This window comes from Vombatus ursinus, unplaced genomic scaffold (genome assembly GCF_900497805.2).
Source record: "Vombatus ursinus unplaced genomic scaffold, bare-nosed wombat genome assembly UNPS02010639.1, whole genome shotgun sequence".
In the NCBI taxonomy this organism is placed as follows: Eukaryota; Metazoa; Chordata; class Mammalia; order Diprotodontia; family Vombatidae; genus Vombatus; species Vombatus ursinus.
This window is the reverse complement of record NW_020950417.1, coordinates 5,836,225-5,855,810: the sequence shown is the minus strand read 5'-3', so window position 1 is coordinate 5,855,810 and position 19,586 is coordinate 5,836,225. Positions and strand designations below refer to the sequence as shown.

The following is a 19,586-nucleotide window of genomic DNA, read 5'->3' as shown; positions in this document are numbered from 1 at the left end:
TACTGTACTAGTGCAGTTGAAAAGAAAACCCAGGACAAAAAGCAGCAGGGATGATAAAATGCTCTCCCTGTCCCCTTCCCCTCCTCCCCCATTCCCCTGCCCTACCCCCACCCTTCCTTAAAAAAGATGAAATCCCATCAGTCCAGAGGCAAACTATTTTTAGGCTATAGAAAAGTAATGGTGAAAATGTGGGTTTGTCAACAAATCTTTCACTATTATTACTACTCATGATATGCTAAAGATCAATGTTTTCTGTACCAACAACTTTAATCTCAAATTGGAGACCCAATCACAGTGGTGGAAGTCTACTGGAATGAGTTTTGTTGCAAAACTTTTCTCCCATAAAAAACAAACAAAAAAACATAAAAAAGGACAAAAGTACTCCTGAAATTAATTATAGGTTTTCAAGCCCACTAGAAAACTTAGATGTTTTCCAAATTGTGCTAACACAGCATTTAGATCGCCAAGAGAGACACATCTTTATTATTTTAACTTTGTAGCTGCATTATCCGCCCGTAAAGGATTTGCAGATACGAATGGCCCGTGAGATGTATTTTCTGAGCAGGGAGACACAAAGGTATTTGAAGATCTCCTCCCTCCCACCAAGAGCATGGGACAAGTGGAGGACTGAAAAAACACAAGGAAGCCGCGAGGAGGGCGGAATCTAAAAACAATAAGAGGGAGGTTGTTTTTTTTCCCCTTCTTCTTCTAAACATTATTACAGAGATACACTGACCGAGCAAAATAATTCCTTTTTCCTTGAGGAAAGAACTTTGAAAAGGTCACCCTTGATATGACTCCAATAGCAAGGCAGCCTTTGCAATGAATTTTAAAAATAAACAAATTACTCCAGCGATGAACGAGAGGGGGAGGGAAAAGGGTCTACTTTTTTTCTCATCTCCTTTTATTCCTTTTTCATTCATTCATTCCCCTGCCCAATTCCTGCGGTTGACACCGGCATCCCACCGCCTGAACCCTCGGCTCCCGCCCGAGCGCCAACGTTAGGGAGGGGTGGAAGGAGGGCAAAGCCCACCCGGGCTGGGGCGAGGGGCGAGCTCGTGACCGAGGCGGGAGGACGAGGGGGAGGCACCGCCCGCCAGCCCGCCCGCTCGCTGCCAGCAGCACCTAGTGGACAGAGCGCGTAGGTACTGGGCGCGCGCCGAAGAGGGGGAGGCGGGGAGGTGACTGGAGGGCGGGCGCGCGCCGAAGGGGGGGAGAGGCGGCGGGCGGACGGGCGCGCGCGCGCACGGTGAGGGCCGGGAGAGCGCGTGTGCGGCTGTGTGTATGTGTATGCGTGAGAGACACACCGGAGGAGGGAGACACACACACACATACACCGAGGCGCACACACGGGGCAAAAAGGGGTGGGGAGGGAGGGGGAAAAGGAAAAGGAAGGGGGAGAAAGAAAAAAGGCTGGCACTCGATGCACCCGGGCGGGTGAAAGAAGAAAGCCGGCGGCGGCGAAGGCGGCGGCACCAGCTCCAGCGAGAGCGGCGCGCGGACGTCGGACCCGCAGCCCAGCCCCGAGCTCGGAACGTTAGGAGCCGGAGTCCGTCGGGCCGCCCCCTTCCCCGCCGGTTCTCGCTCTTTTATTCGATTGTTATTTTTTGTCCTTCTCCCCTCCCCTCGCGGACGGCGGGACGCGAGCTTTCCCCGCGGGACGGACCTACTCCCCCCCACCCCCGGCGGCGGATCGGCCCCGCGGGAGGCGCTAGTTAAGGGGGGTGGCCCCGAGACTCCGGTAGGGGCCGGGGGCGACGGGAAAGGCAGGCCCGGCCCGGCCCCCCGGGGAGGAGGCGACAGTCCGCAGCCCTCAGTGGCGGCGGCGGCGGCGTTGCTGTTGGCCGGAGCGGCTCGGGTCTACGGAGAGCCAGGAGAGGGAGGATGTCGTCGGCCGGCAGCCGGGAGGAGGAGCGGCGGAAACTGGCCGATATCATCAACCACTGGAACGCGAACCGGCTGGACCTGTTCGAGATCAGCCAGCCCACCGAGGTGAGTGACCCCGGGCTCCCCGAAGGCCGCGCCGCCGCCGGAGCCCGGCCCCCGGCCCCCTGCGCCCGCACGGCTCCGCTCTCGCCGCCTCCTTCCCCCGCTCGCTCGCTCGTTCACGCCTCTCGCCCCCGCCGCCTCCCTGCGCCGGGAAGCCCTGGCCGCCCTGCCCGGCCGTGGGGGGCGGGGACTCCGACGCCCCCTCCCCTCCCCCACCGGGAAACCGACTCTCCACACACCTCCCTGGGAACGGACCCAGGTCCCCCCCTCCCCCAGCCAACCACCAGAGTTTCACCTTTTCGTTACCCCTCCCTCTGCTCGAAACCTTCCCCCCGCCCCCCCGCCAATTCTGGACCTCAATAACCTGGCATTGTTTTCCCCTTCTCTCCGGAGAATGTGACCCGGGTGTCACCTTTTACCTGCCCCCACCTCTGAAAGTGACCCACGTTTCTTCTCCTCTTATTCCTTTGTCGAAAAGACTAAAGATCTATAGAATTCACCTGCTTCCCCCTCCCCCCTCCTCTAATCCCTAGATATTTCCCCTTTTCTGCCCCACCCTTGAAAAAGCCACGGTCTCTTCTCCCTCTCCTCCCCCCCCATTCGGTTTTCTTCTCTGAACCTGGTATGTGGGATGGTCCTTCTTTACTCCATCTCTGGCTAGCTGCTAGCTACGATCTGTTTTTATCTGTGCCTGCACCTCTAGAAAATGTTTTCTTCAGTTTTCCTAATTTTCTTCCCTCCCCTCCCCTCTTTGTGCCTGTATCCTTTTTGGCACCGGAAAGGACACCTTGTTTTATCGCATTTTTGAGAAACACGTACGCCTCCCCACCACATCTCTTTCTCTTTACCCTCCCCCCCCCATCTCCGAGTGTTAACACTGGAGGAGCTTACAAGTTAACGGGAATCATGTCTGTAGATTAGAAAGGTGGGTCCCCAGGTCTGGGGTTCAAGGATTGGAATTTCTGACTAATCAAGGGTTGTGGACGGCTGAGTTTAGGAAGTGAAAGATAAACCAGATCCCTTTTCTTCATCTCATGAAAACACAAGAAATTGCCAACCTGCCAAACGAGTATTTCAATCAGAAATACTATTCCGGTTGAGGCAACAAAACATGTCGTACGGAATGTGTTAAACTTTACAATTAAGGTAAAATTTAAGAAGTAAAAAACTAACCCAGGGAAAGGATTCTTAACCTTCCGTCCCATCAAGTGGAAAGTTTTTTTTGGACTCGAGGAGAATTGGTTACACCTCTCAGCTACAGCCTGTTAGCTGTTTTGGTGTGCTTAACTTTCTGAAATTCCTTATCCTTGTCAATTTAAAAGGGCGTGATGGTGCAGGGTGTTTTGCCGCAATAGGTTTGAAAACTTCGAGATTGCCAACGGTTAGTAAAGTAAATACCACGATTTTTAGTTATGAGAGTTTAGAGATAGTAGTAAAAAGAGAGTCTGTTAACTTTTTTTTTTAATGGAAAAGGTGTGGTTTTCTTTGTTCTCAATTGAATGCTTTTTGGTTGCCAGAGAAATGCGTAACACTGACTCCGCCTCCCACCTCCTCCTATCTTTTGGCAGGTCAAAGTGTATAGTTTGATAGAAAGTATAGGGGGAGGGTTTGGTAGGTAGAAGTTATGTTCTTGTTGTCCATGACTGCATAGTTCTTGCTCATAGGGTGGAGACCGATCATGTGCATGTTCCCAGAGAAAAGAAGGAAATTAACACTTGTTTTTGGCCTAGCCCTGAATGTAGTTGTTTATTAATAAAGACCACTCAAAGAGAGGCACGTACAGCTCTTTTAGTCACAAATCATATTAACATTGAGGTTAAATTTTGGATATGATTAGAAAAAGGTAACAGAACCAGCAAAACAGGTTACATTTGTGAATTAGACTTAATGACACACTTTTTCAGGTGAATTCAGAATAATTAATTTGAAAATTTACTTAAAGCCTTAAAAGTTTGAGTCCTCAGACTAATTTTGTTATGTAACTGAGTCCACCCATTGCATATGTAGTACATTTAGTCTGTTAGGAGATTTTAACAGGTTGTCTGTTCTTGAGTTTAGAATTGGAGGATCTTACACATGGTTATTATTTGAATCTGTTTTCTTGGGTTTGAAAAGTACATATTGGGAACTTGATTGTGACAGTTTTTACTCTTTGCACTAATCTTTTAAAATGTATTTCATTTTATGATATTTATTTTTAGCTTTTACAGTGTTTTGGATATGATTCTTTTACTTAAGCTTAGCCTTCCATTACAAAATGTTTACCTGAGAATATGTTGTTTTATTTATGCATAACCTAAGAAAACTTTGCAGTTTTCTTTTCCTATTGACACCACAGTGAATTTCTCTGGACGTGTCAGCACTGGAGTCCCAAAGTCTTAGCCATCACTGGATGACTGCAGCATAGAAATTAGCAATTAGCATTTTCCAGACCCATCTTTTTATTGCGTCCTTGAACTGAGTGCTTTAAGAGAATAGTACATTTCAAGCTGTCAATGGAAAGGCTGCTTTTAATTCATGTTACATTATCTTATGTGCACAACAGAATGATTTTTAATTGTACAGGTTAGGTTTCTAAATAAAACTAGGGCTTTATTATAAACGAACATTGATTATGAGTGTCTTAAAAGAAGAGAAAAATCATTTTCTGTATTAAATCAAGATTTTTAATTAAGAAATGAAGTAACCTTTTGAAGGTCACACAGGTAGAACAGAGTTTTGAACTCAAGCCCTCTGACTCCAAATTTGATAATTTATTAACTCTGTACAAGATTTTCCATTAGTAAAATTAATATAACTCATGTTTCATTTCTGGTTGAGAAAATGAGTTTTTCTAATTTCAAAACTACTATGTAGATTAAGTGATTTTTAATCTATATTGAGAATTTAGTTTATAGGAATTAAGTGTAAATTTTTCCTTTAGCAGTTTTATAACATCAAAAATGAGAATGAAATTTTGAAAGGTTAATGTATTTGAACTCAATTTTTGTTTTGAAAACAAAATTCATTCAGCAAACTTAAATGCAAGCCAACAAGCATTCATTAGGATTTGTGGTACTTTAAAAAATAAAAGTGCTGTGTTTTTCTGGTGTTCTGTCTTTTGCTTAGGGGGATAAACCTTAGGGGAAATTGTTATTTAGGTAATTGGAGCAAGGCATACAATTTTAGGACTAGTCTATTTACTACAGAAAAATGGGGCTTTTTTTCTAGACTAATACTGCTTATCTGCTTTGCCTCCCATTTTCCCTTGCATCTTGAAATTTTGCCTTTATTTTATAGAATCTAAATGACATAATTCAGGAGTGGAATTAGAAATTTATATAATCATTTGACAAACTTAAATTTTTCTTAGTTCAGTTTTGTCATTACAGTGTTAGTAAATATTTTTGCCCCAACATCTTTAACCTATTAGTAGGTTTAAGGAAGGCCTTAGATTACACTTAAATTTGTTGAGTACTTAAGTGCCAAATATTTTGTGAGAGGTTGACCAGTCTTAAAATATATTACTGGACTTCTTATATGGGTAGGTTTTAATAGTTGACGTGGGCACAGTGGTGGATCATAGTACTCATTTTCTAAAACATTTTATTTAAGGCCAGAAGTTCAGTTCCAGTTCATCTGAAGTAGTTGAAAATTACCTTTCAATAGTTTGTTTAGTGCTGTGTTAGTGATCTCAGTTCATTCTCTAGTGGTTGTTGTTGTTTAGTTGTTTTTCATTTGTGTCCCACTCTTCATGACCCCATTTGGGGTTTTCTTGGCAAAGATACTGGAATGGTTTACCATTTCCTTCTCCACCTCATTTTACAGATGAGGAAACTGAGTCAAACAGGTTTAAGTGACTCGTCCAGGGTCACACAGTATGTGTCTAGTAGACAAATAGGTCTGTCAAAAATGGAACTACCATCAGGGTATCTCAGGATTTAATGAGAAGGCTGTATTACGAAGGAAGCATTGGTTATTCCTGTGTAGCCCAGGGCCATTCTTCCTTTAGCTTGCTACTTCTTTAAGCATAATGGCTAGCGTATTTGCTGGCAAAAATCCTATAATAGTATTGGTTATATAGTTAGGTTTTCAGTGAATTAGGAAAATGGGTGGGTTAGGGATGCTGGGGATGTTTCTTACAGATTCTGTAATCTTTGGGAAAATGATGTACGTAGCTTTTAGCATTGCATTCACTTTTTAGTCTGAAGGAGTTCCATTTCTCTTCTCTTTTGTGTTTGTAGGAATAAGTAAGTTGGCTTATAATTTTATTATTAGTTTTACTTTTTACTTGACTTTGGATCCTATATAATTTTGGATTTTAAATGGATGGTCTTCCTAATTTATTAGGAATTAATTAGTTAGGAATTCCTAATTGTATTAATTAATGATGATAATAGTTAAAATGAATTAATGTCTTGACTGTTGTATAAAGCTAGAGCTCAGCAAAAACCATTGATTTTCTAAATGTTTTTCTTGTTGACCTTTTATTATGTGTGATTGGTTATGTAGATTTAAGACTTACTTCTCTTTTGAATTCTTACCACACTGGTTAATTTATTGTGGAAGGTTCATGATAGGCATTCCTGACAATGAATGTGGAGCTTTAGAAAAGTTTATTATATATATGTGTTATGGAATATTCCCTGGGGGGAAACCACAATGTATTCTTTTACAATTTTAATTAAAATTTAAAAAATCAATGCCTAGGCAAGTGTTAAGATTTTTGGTTTAGTGTTGGTGTTTACTAGATTTACAAAAATAATTACACTTTAGAAACTCATTCTAATCAAATACTACTCTTGGTGGTTGACTACTAGAGATCTTTTAAAGCTTAAATGTAATTTTATAATAATTAAGTAAACTTGTCCCATTTTACACATTAAATTTGGAAAACTAACCCAATCAAAATAAGTACCTGGTTCAATACTGATATATTTTTACAGCTGAATATTTTGTATTGCAATGCTGATTATGCATTAAAGGAAGTAATGTGGTGAGTCACATAACCCATAGAGGTGTGTGAAAAATAGCTTAGGGTTTTGTCAGCTGAGGTGGAGTAGAGGAAGCCCTAAAGTGAGGTAATTTGAGTGACTTAACAAAGCTGAATTTAGCTGTTAGACCTATCCTAAGACAGTGACTGTTTTGTAACATTGTATAGATTCCCTAAATTTGAAACTGTAAAATTGAAGTACTCTATTTTTAAACTGTTGTTTGTGAAGAGTCCTTTTTTTTTGGTCTTTTGGACTGACCATTTCCCTCTGATTTGCTAGTGAGTGGAACCTCATGTGGTTATAAATCCTTCATATTCATTTTGACTCTTGAAATGTTTTACTTTTGTTTACAAGTTATTTGTATACAGTTGGGATGTATGGGGTGTTCAGGGTGGGCTAGCACCTCTCAGTGCTCTTTGGTGTCTGCCTCTCATTCAACTCCTACCTGTGTCTATGAGAGGCCATAGCATGCACAGCAGTCACACCCTGGTAAAACTCCCTTAGCAGTGGAACTAACCCCAGGTTGAGGATAACTGATGGGCCTCAAATGTGTCAATGACTAGGGGGATATCTACCCCAACCATTTGAAGCTTCACCCCCCTCCCCCCCAACTCCCAGTGGAATGGACAGATGTGTACGATTTGTTCCAGTGGCTGTGAAGGCAGCTGAAGCAGCCTTTGTGGAGTTATTAAGAGCTTGGTCAGACCTTGAAGATGCCAAATCATCTACTGCATCCTGACCATCCTGACTTTTGTCTTGTCACTGGACTTGCAATGACTCTAGAAGAGAAAGTGAGGCTGACTTTGGGCCACTTTGCCTCACCTAAATCCAGTTCATGCACAAGTCAAGACATCACCCCATGATGTCATTTGCTGTCTTCAAAACAGAGGTAGAACAACATTTGTACATGGTGTACAACTCATTTTGATTTTTATTTCATCATATAATATTAGGTGAAAAGTTATAACTGGCTGTTTTTCAGTTAATTAAGAAAAACTTGGATAAAACTAATAGTCCCTTTAAAGAATGTCTAGGGGCAGGTAGATGGCACAGTGGATAGAGCACCAGCCCTGGATTCAGGAAGACCTGAGTTCAAATGTGGCCTGAGACACTTCACACATACTAGCTATGTGACCCTGGGCAAGTCACTTCACCCCATTGCCTAACAAAAAAGCAAAAAGAAAGAAAGAAAAGAAAATTGAATGAGAATTCAGACTAAGGAAAAAGTTAGGTACCTTTACCATAATAAAAAGTCCTAGGCTTTAATAGAATTAACTTTTTTTTTTTTTACTGTTAAGCAGTGTAATGAGGGAAAATCTGCTCATTCTTACTCTTGAAATATGGGGAAAGTGTGGGACTCCTGGAGATTAGTCAATCACTAAGTATTTATTAAGCACCTACTAAATTTCAGGCGACGTGCTGTTGTTTTTTATCCTTCATTCTTGAAGAGGACCATGACCCTGGGAAGGTGACATCTTGACTTGCAAGTGAATTGGATTTAAGTGCAGTAGGGCTGTGCAAAGATACCAGCTTCACTCTCTCCTCCGCAGCCATCAAGATCCAGTGGCAAAATATAGATCAGGACAACTGGAGATGACCCTGAATTAATGCTAACTTTTATAGAACAGTGTCTGCCTTCAAGGAGTTTTCAGTCTAATGGGGGAGACAACATGCAACAACTACATATACATCAAGCTATATATAGGGTAAATAGGAAATAATAACCAAAAAAAGGCACTAGATTTAAGAGATCTAGAAAGGCTTCCTTTAAAAGGTGGGATTTTAGCTGGAATCTGAAGGAAGCCAGAGAACTTAGAAGGTGGAAATGAAGAGGGAGAGCATTCCAGGCGTAGGTAACAGCCATTGAGAATACTGGGAGCTGAGAAATGAAGTCTCTTGTGAGAGGAATAGCAGGAAGCCAGTGTCACTGAATCATTGAGTATAGGACAGGATGTAAGAAGACTTGAAAGTAGCTTATGAAAGTCTTAACCTCAGAGGATTTTATATTTATTTATTTCATCCTGGAGGTGATACGGAGCCACTAGAATTTACTGAGGAGGAGTTATAGTCCCACCTGTGCTTTAAGAAAAACACATTAATGACTGAATGGAGTATGGACTGGAGTTGGGGAGAGGCTTATGGCAGGGAGACCAATCATCAGGCTGTTGCAGTAGTGAGGAGAAGAGGGCCTGCAAGAGGGTGGTGGCACACTACCTGGAGAAAAGGGGACAATCAAGAGATGTTGGCAATAGTGAAATCAGTGTGTCTTGGCAACAGACATGAATGTGGAGGGTGAGAAATAGTGAGGAATTGAGGGTGACTCTAGGTTGTAAGCCTGGAGGACTGGGAGCATGGTGCCCTCCACAATCATAGAGAAATTTGAAGGGGTAAGGATTTTTGTGAAAAGATAGTGAAGGAAATGGTTAAGTAGTTAGAGTGATAAAGAAGGAAGAACTAACCCTTAATGTTAATTTATTGAGCACTTTTTATCCTCAGAATTTATTACTGCTTGATACTTAACATTGAAGTGAAACTATAAAATCTATTTGTATGATTTTAGATGAAGTAATATTTGCAATAATGGACAGTATCAGTTTGTTAAAAATTTGACAAATATGAGTGTGACGTAAAAACTTGCAATATAATTTTAACATCTGTACTAGAGTTTTTTGTTCACTTTTTTTTTTTTTTTTTTTTTTGGCTAGGCAATGGGGTTAAGTGACTTGCCCACGGTCACACATCTAGTAAGTGTTATGTGTCTGACGCTGGGTTTGAACTCAGGTCCTTCTGAATCCAGGGCCAGTGCTCTATCCATTGCACCACCTAGCTGCTCCCGAGAATTTTTCTTTAAAGGACATATGATTAACTTTGTGTGATTTTGTAATTGAAAATTTTTAGCATTGGGCCAAGTTTGCTGTGTCAGTTTTTGGGATAACACTTATTAAGTTTGAAATGATCTGATAAATGAGTGGGGGAGTGATTAAAATGTAGCATGTATTAAGTCGGCTTTTTTTTTTCCCCAGACATTAAGCACCAACTTTCTAAGGTGTTTTGTTGGGAATACAAATTTTGATGGATTTCACTTTCAGGGAGCTTAAATTCTAATGAGATGCAAACATTGTACACAAGTAATTGATAAAAGGAAGAGTTGAAGTATTATGAGAAGTTTGAGGAGGGAAAGATCTCTTTTTGGGGGGTGGGGAGAGGCAGTTAGGGTTAAGTGACTTGTCCAGAGTCACACAGCTAGTAATTGTTGTGTATCTCAGGTCATATTTGAACTCAGGTCCTCCTGACTCCATAGTCAGTGCTCTATCAACCAAGCCACCTAGCTGCCCTAGGGAAAGATCTCTTATGCTGAGTTAGGTAGAGAGAATGTCTGGGAAGGCTTCATGGATGAGGCATCTGACTTGGAGGGTAATGAGGAGGACTTCAAAGGGTAGACCTGGGGAGAGAACTCATGCAGTATGAACATGGCAATGAATCATAGACCAGGTATAGTTTAGTGTAATGACCTTTGTAGATTGGAAATTTGAACCCAATTTTTTACTCTGCAGGTCTGGATGTATTAACTAACAGTGACATAGCACCGCATCTTGAGAACCAGCGGTATAGGCTTAGACAGAATCTGCATACGTGCTAGTTGACAGGCAGGTGGGAGCATTCTGCCAAAGCAAAAGGATTTCTGCTCATGTGCAGAAGCTTTCCCTTAAGATTTGTTGTGTTATGCAGCTGAACTTAAGCAAACAGATGTTTGACATCCAGCTGGGTGTCTGGTTGCCTAAACCAAATCACCTGGCTGAGCCTTTTTTTATTTAAAAAAAAACATAATAAAACTGTAGGCTTAATCTGGCCACAGAAAATTTCAAACCTCCTTCTGAAGGATATATTTTAATTTTGCCTGAGTAAATTTAATATATATTCAGTGAGGTGAAACATTGTTTGGAAGTGTATGAACTTGAAAAGTATTTCCTTAACTATAAACAACTTACATGAGAATTTCAGGGATTATTTGAGGTTTCATTTTTAATTTGCAACTATCAGTCATGAATGAAAATTGTTAGAAATTGAAATCGGATATTTTAGGTATGGTAGGCAAGTATCCCAATTTACTTCTCTAATTTACTTCTCTTATATGGAAAAAAAAATATCTATTATAGAAAAAGAGGTTTTATACATCTTTAAAATACAGAAGATTTTATATTTGATCACGGAAGTAATTGGGAGCCACTAGAGATAATAAATCAGAGAGGTGATATGGTTAGACCTGGACTTCATAGAAGGATCACCTTGAGAGCTGATGTGTACCTCAGATGCCTGCTGTTTACATGTGCTGTTAACATTTTGTGAGACAGCTGTCCAGGATGAAGGATGTGTTATAGTTATAAAATGGAATTAAAAAAAAAACTCTTGGTACTTTTCGATCCTATGCAGACAATGGACTCACAAGTTTGACCTCAGGTCTTCACTTTTTAAATTACAGGATCTTAGATTTGGAGCTGAAAGGGAACTCAGGCTTTCTAGTTAAATGCCCTTTATTTTATAGATAGGGAACTAGGCCTGTAGAGGTTAAGCAATTTCTTACTTAGCACAGAATAGGTAGAAAGCTTTCAAGGGACGATTTGAACCCAGGTCTTCTGACTTTTTAGTCAGTGCTTTTTCCATTCTACCACTCTACCTTTGTCCCCAGCTTCTTGTAATTCTTGAATGTTTTTCATTCCTGTACATCCTAGAATTAGAGAGGAATCTTAGAGATTATAGGTAGCCCAACCTTCTCATTAACAGATGAGGAAACTGGGACCTAGAAGGATTTAATAACTTGCCCAAGGTCATTAAGACACAGCATGTTACAGGTAGTAGGTACCTTAATGACTAGCTAGGGTTATATAACTCAGATTTTCCTACACTTAGGCAAGCCTCTTTTCAGTGTACTTAGTGGGTTTTGAAGACTGGGTAGGATTTCAATAAGTGGAGTTGGGGAGGAGGATAGTCTAGGAGTGTCATGAGCAAAGACATAGATCAGGGAATGTGGAACCTGTACAGAAAGCATATATTTGAGTTGTGACCATAAAATGCATGTTAGGAAATGTTCAGTTAAGGAATTTGGACATTAGTTGTAGGTGGTGGGGGAGCTATTGAAAAGTTCTGGGTAGTTGATCAGACTTGTGCATTAGAAAAATTGATCTAATAGAGGTACATAGATTGCAGGGGGGTCTAGAGACAACTTGTGGAACTCAATTAGGTAGCTATAATAATAGCTAACATATTGTACTTTAAAGTTTGCAAAGTATTTTGCTTAATCTCATTTGATCTTCATAACAACCCTGTGAAGTAGGTGATATTATCCTTATTTTACAGATGAGGAAACTGACCTCAAGAGTTAAGTGACTTGCAAAGAAAGGGTCACGTAGCTAGTGAGTGTCTGAGTCAGGATTTGAAGTCATTTCAAGATGAGATGTAATGAAGCCATCTGGATGGTAGCCCAGGACGTGGAATTGAAAGATATTAAAGAGAGAAAAATCTGTACTCTTAGTACTTAATTTCATGTGGAGGAGAGGAAAGGGAGAAGTTAAAGATGACTCAGGTTGTAAGTTTGGATAAGTGGTATGCTTGTAGTGCTTTTGATAAAAATAGTGAAGTCACAAACACTTTTTTAAGATGAAAGATAACCTGTTCTTAGGTTGGAGTGCAATGTAGCATATAGATAGAGGTGTCCTTTTTTTAAATAGGCACTTGAAAATTTCCCATCTCTGTGTAAAGAACTGGGGAGAGATTCAGTCCAATCCAACAAATACTTTCTGAGTTCTTGGTATGTGAAAGCAGATACCAAAGCAAAAGAAAAAAATAGTACCTGCCCCTGACATGCTTATATTCTAGTAGGTTAGAAATAATAGACATGGGAGTTAATCCCCGTAGAAGCGATCATACTTTGAAGTGGATGAGATCACCAAGGGAGGACAGACTTCTAAAGAAAAGACTTGCATCAAAGAACACGAGAAAAGGAAGCTGAGGCAGCAAAATAAATAATGGTGGTCACAGGAGAATTGTCAGGACAAAACGGGCAAGGGGTTTTCTTCAATTCAGTTGCTGTGGAGATGAGAATGAGAACTTTGAGAGAGTCATTTCAGTAAGTTGGAGGTTAAAGCGTGGATTGGTGATGAGGAAGTAAAGTTATAGGTTGTTCTGTATGTTAGAGATATTCTCGAGAGTTGAACGGGCCCTTAGAAGTTTTGAGTTTAAATGTAGAATTTAAAATTTGTCCTTATTAAATTTCATCTTACTAGATTTGGCCAATTACAGAGTTCTAGAATCTCAAGAGTTGGAAGAAATCTTAGAGGCCCTCTAGCCCAACTGGTATCTAGATAAAAGTAGATTCAACAATATAAACTGTTGAGAGATTTATCTTTTTCTTTGTAACTGTTTCTCCTTTGAATTCTGTAACCTAAGGATCTCTAATAGAGAAAAAAAACTGAAAATACATCAAACAATTATTTTAAAAGTATGAATAAAAAAGCATGAATGGACTGAAGTATTTGAAAGCTATTTAAAACACTTATTGTGTTTATTACACACATACATATATTTAAATGATTTTTTATAAACAATTATAAACAACTATATTATAAATGATTATTATAAATTTAAATGATTTATTATCAAAATTAAGCACAACTGCTTAGACATTACCTGTCATCTGGACTATTGCACTAGCTTCCTTCTTTCTATTCAAGTTGCTTCAGTAGTTCCCTGTTGTCTCCAAAGATAAAATATGAACTCCTTAGTCTGGCTTTTAATTCCTTTTAAAATCTGGCTGCAAGTGACCATTCCAGGTTTATTGTACATTACTCACACACTTCTTTAAACCAAACTAGCACGCTTATTGGGCAGGTGGGTATAGACTGATGTGCCTGAAGTCTGGAAGACTCCTTTTTCAGAATTCAGATCTGATCTGAGACACCAGCTGTATGATCCTTGGCAAGTCATTTAACCCTGTTTTGCCTCAGTTTCCTCACCTGTAAAATGAGCTGGATAAGGATGTGATAAAGTACTCCAATATCTTTAACCAGGAAAACCCCAAATGGGGTCATGAAGAATAGGACACGCCTAAACAACAACAGCAACTTGCTTGTTAACTCCCTGTTTCTGTACAGTATTCTATGCGCTTTTCCCATGCCTTAACAGAGGCTGCCCTTTATGCTTGGAAGGCAGTCCTTCTCATTTTTGCCTCTTAAAATCCAACCCCTAACTTCCTTCAAAGCATAACTTCCTACAGGAAATCTGTCTTGATTCCCCTACCTCCAGTTGTTAGTGCCCCACACCTCCTTGTGTCTACTTTTTATATACTTTGTATTAGCTTTTTTATGTATGTGTTCTACCTAATAGGCTGCAAGTGTTTGTGTGGGTGTGCGTTCAGTGTTTAGCCACACAGTAGGTACTTAATCCTGGTAAAAGACTGAATAAACTTTGCAAGTATTTACATTTAATGTCAGTGTATAAAGTATTAATTTTTTAGTCACTCCCCTCTAACACTCTGTTAGGATTCTTTGTCCATTCTCCTGTACTTTTTTCCTCTTACTGGTAGTGATAAGATTGTACTTTGTTTTTGGTTTCAGTTCTGATTTTTTTTTCCATTTTTCATTTCATAAAGGTCTTCTTAAATTTATTACTTATGTTTTCTAGTCTTAATTGTATTATATTTAGTTATATTAAAGTACCATAATTTATGTAAACATTTCCCTATGGTTGGACATGTAAGTTGCTTACAGTTTTTTGCGATTGCAGAATAATACTTTTGGGAAACTCATGAGACAAATTGCTCTGTGATTTTTTTCACTTTTATGAGTTGAGGTTGTTATCTCTATCACTTCCAGTTCTCTATTACCAACTGCCTGTAAAACATTTCCACCTGAATGTCTCAGACTCAACATGTCCGAAACAAAACTGAGAGTGTCACCATCGTATGGATCACCCATGCTAACAGTTGTACTTATCCTTATTCTTTCCTCTCTCTCACCTTTCATAGACAATTACTTGTAAAAGTTCTGTCAGATTAAATGCACAGCATCTCTTATATCTGTCCCTTTTTTCACACCTCACATAGCCACCACTTTAGTTGAGATCTTCATCAACTCTCACCAGGGCTATATTGTAGTTGACTACTCTTGTCTTCCATTCTCTTTCCTCTCTGACCCATCTTGCATATAGCTGGTACTGTCTTCCAAAGGCATAGATCTGACTGTTTTACTTCTGTATTCAAGAAGCTTCAGTGGCTCACTATTGCCTCTCTGATAAAATACAGAACTCTTTTGTTAGGCATTGAAAGCCCTTCACAAGCATGTCCCTGGCTTTGTTGTACATCATTATTTGCACTATTGTACAGTTTAACCAAATTGGCTTGCCTGCTGTTCTCTGTACTTGAGACTCCTTGCCTTTCCTGTATGCCTTTCCCCAGGATGTTAGCCATGCCTGGAATACACTCCCTTTGCGCACCTCAGCCTCTTAGACAACTTGGCTTCCTTCCAAGATTATCGGTTGTGCCATTTCCCGCAGAAGGCTTTTCCTGATGCCCTTCTTTGTTTTTATTTTTGTCTTTTTTTTGTGTTGATGTGCAGGTTTTTTAAAATGTAGTTTAAAAATCTCGTCTCTAATGACTCCTATTTGTTGAATGGAAAAAAAAAACCTTTTTTTTGTTGAAAAGGGTGGATTTTCTACATACGGTATTATCTCATTTGAAAATAATTAGCACTTTTCATTTGTAATGTTAATTCTTCTAATATTTTTTTCTTTATTATTGTAATCAATTAACAAGTGTTCATTAAAACTTATTTACACTTGGAGGGACAGTGCTTGGGATACAGACAAGAATAAAATATTTCCAGCCTTCAAGGAATTTACATTCTACAGAGGGGAGAAAACATGTACATATAATTATATATGAGATATATAATTTTGGGGTGAGGGAGGCATTAGTAGTTAGGAGAGGGAAAATCAGGGAAGGCCTCATATCAGAAACAATGTAAATTAGTGTATAGGGTGTTGGATTTGGGGTCAGAAAGACCTGGATTCATATCCTGGTTCAGCCACTTATTATCTGTTTTAATCTGGGCAAATTACCTACCCCTTCTATGACTCCGTTTCCTTATTTATAAAATGAGGTATTGGACTTGTGGCTTTTAAGATACCTTTGAGCTCTAAATTTCTATTTAGATCTTGTGATTCTGTATAAGAGATTTGAATTAAATTCAGACAGAAACTAAGAATTCTAAAAGGCAATTAATTGTTAATATTTCCCATGCTATGCCAAATGAAAACGAGCATTCTTATTTTGTACCTGTTAGTGGAAATGCATCTAATATTTTTCCATTGCATATTTTATTATGTTAACTCTTGGCTTACTAGATTTTGTTTTTTGCTATTACAGAAACACTTCACATATTTTAGTGGATTCTTAAAAATGCTCTTAAAATGAATTGTGAACTGATCTAACCATTTTGGAGAGCAATCTGAAATTATGCCCAAATAGTTATAAAATCGTGTATATCCTTTGACCCAGCAATACTACTGTTAGGTCTGTTTCCCAAGCTGATCAGGGAAAAAGGAAAAGAACTTCTAAAATATTTATAAATGCTTTCTTTGTGGTGGCAAAGAACTGGAAATTAAGGGGATGTCCATCTTTTAAGGAATGGCTAAATAAGTTGTGGTATATGATTGTGATGAAATACTACTATGCTGTAAGAAATGATGAGCTCGATGATCTTAGAAAAACATGAATAGACTTCCACAAAATAATGAACAGTGAAATGAGCAGAACCAAGAGAACATTGTACGTATAGTAACAGCCATTTTGTTGGAAGTGTGAATGTGAATGACTCAGCTATTCTGAGTTATATGAATATTCATATCAACTACAAAGGACCTATGAAGGAAGATGCTATATACCTCCAGAGAAAGAACTGATATGTGAAACCATATATTGTATAGTTTTACATATATATGTGTCAAATGTTGGCCTTCTGTAGTACAGGGTTGGAAGGTAGGGAGGGAAACAGCTTGGAACTTAAATGTAACCCAAAAAATAGCAAAATAAATTTGAAAATAAAACTCTTAAAACGAATGGAAAGAGTCACATTGTCTTGGGTTCAGAAAATCTGTGAGTATTTGTTCTGCATGGCCTTCTGTGTGAGCAAGTCACTTAATGTCTTAGGGGCCTTGGTTTCCTCATCTGCAAAATAAGTGGTTTAGACTATATGATTTCTAGGATCTTTTTCAACTTTAACATTTTGATTTTGTAGGTGCATGGACTGTGACAGAGTGTTTCTATTCCTGATAGGGGTAGGGACTGGATCTGTCATTTCATAGGTGGAGGGAACTCCAGGGTGAAGAACTTCCTCCTTCTATGGAAGTAGGCTTTTCTGCAATCTTAGGGAGCCTGTTTAGAATTATGTTGGGGGCAGTTAGGTGACTCAGTGGATAGAGCACTGGCCCTGAAGTCAGGAGGACCTGAGTTCAAATCCGGCCTTAGACCAAACTCTTGACACTCACTAGCTGTGTGACCCTGAGCAAGTCACTTAACCCCAATTGCCTTAAAAAAAAATAGAATTATATTGGTTTGCTGGGAGTGGGGGATATTGGGTCATGAGGGGGGCTTGAACCCAGATATTACTGGTCCCAAGGCCGGTTCTCTATCCATTATGTCATGCTAGCTCTCTTAATTTAAAATATAAATGATGGCATTTTATAGAATGAAACCTCAAAATCTGTGATTTTTATCAAGATGAGTATTGCCTTAGAACTTTTGTAGATGGTATCATAAATTGTAGTCCATCCCCTGTCCCTCACCCAGTCATTACCTGATGGCCATCCTGATGAATCTATTGTAAACTTATTAAGGGTAGTTCTCAGACAAGTCTTTTTTGCTGGATGCACACTGGAGACCTTTCCAATTTGGCAGGATCTGTTACAGCTTATGTTCAGATGCCATAACCTTCCAGGACCCAGGGTTAGTGGTCAGGCATCGGAGTGGGTTTTAGTGAAGGTTAAACTTCATGTTATTTTAGTTATGAGTGATGGAAGAGATCTTAGAGGTTAATCCAAACCAATAATTTACAAATGAAGAAAATGAGTCCAAAGCTAGTTAGTAGAAGAACTAGGACTAGAGACTAGGTTCAACTGATTTCCAGCCTCTTGTTGGTTACATCATACCAGGAAGCCTCTATTGTTTTTAATCAGCTCAGAATGCTTACATAGAACTCTTATGATTTAAGTATGAGACCACCTAAGAGTTAGAAACATAGAGGACTTTAAAAATAGTTTACTTCATCCAACCTTGTTATTTTATAGCAGAAGAAACTGATACCCAGAGAGGTTAAGTGTTAGTCTTGGCTTCATCTCATAACCTGAATGTCCTTGGGCGCAAATGACTTGACTTCTGAGCCTGTTTCTTTTTCTAGAGATCTCTGCTCTGTCTACTTCACTGGATTATCTCAAAGGCTCAAATGAGATTGATATGAAAAATGTTTTATAACCTATAGAGTATTATAGGAAATGTAAGGTATTATTGATTGCAATGATTTTTCAGTTCTAAAAATTCTTTAAGGACCTACTATGTGCAGGGCTCTGTAAACAGGGAGATGAAAATAAGTCTACTCTAAAGGAATGTATATTCTACTGTTTAAAAAGGAAAAAAAAACCTCTTTCCCTCTTAGTTTCATAGTGCCTGTTTTTAAGGGCACCTATGCATATAAATATGTGGGGATCTTAGAACAGAATCAACCTATGTAAGAGCTCTTTTTAGAATTCATTTAGAGTGCTCTCAATCTTGTTGAATGGCCACTTTTGCTTTAAAAAATGAAGATATCATACTAAAAATATTTGCTATGCTTAGTTTACGGTTCTTTAAACCTTGACTAGATTTCTCCCTATCTCCATTACTGGAATAGCTTTTAAAATTTACATTCATGTATTTGTCAATTAAAATTATAAGAATTTATAAATGTAAAACTGAGTTCTTTCCAAGTTGGAAATAAGACTCATCAAAAATTTTATAATGAAGGTTAAATTTCAGGATATTTCTTGAGATTGACGCACTTGTTTACATTTTAGGTATTTTAAAACACTGGTGTGATATTTTTGCTTCTATTTGTAAGATGCAGTCTTCTAAAGGTGAAGGACTAGAGACAGGAGGTACAGCTTAGCTGAAATGTAAGGATTTATTCTTTTTCAGGACCTGACCTGGACCACTGCTAGTGTCTCTTTCTGGAAAAAAAAAAAAAAGAACAATGATGTCTGATGTTTTCCAAGTAATACAGTACGTTTTTTGTTTTGATGTTTTTGAATGTGGGCTAATGGCTTTTAGGCACTTGCTTGTCTGTTCCCTTGGGGTCCGCCACACCAGCTCTGACCTATGCCAAAACATTATGAGTAGCCTTTTTGTTTGTTTGTTTTTCTTCCCTCCTAGCTTCAAGACTCCTTCAACACCAGATGTTGTCCATCTTCCTGAAACATACTTTAACTTGGCAACCAAATTAGGACTCCTTGATTTGGGAAATCTTCGGATAAAAGAAGCCATTGATACAGATGAGAATTTTTTTAAAAGGACAAAAAAGGATTTAAAATGCAAAATACTGA

At 39.3% G+C, this 19,586-nt stretch overlaps 1 protein-coding gene across 1 annotated transcript in view; it reads left to right on the top strand.

Moving 5' to 3' along the window:
* The first annotated feature begins 1,820 nt into the window (after window positions 1–1,820).
* Window positions 1,821–19,586, top strand: part of AFDN (afadin, adherens junction formation factor) — a 180,801-nt gene continuing 163,035 nt past the window's right edge. The window contains exon 1 of the mRNA XM_027854857.1: window positions 1,821–1,992. Within this exon, the coding sequence (XP_027710658.1) occupies window positions 1,885–1,992 (108 nt within the window). The 5' untranslated portion in view covers window positions 1,821–1,884. The remainder of the gene's footprint in view (window positions 1,993–19,586) is intronic.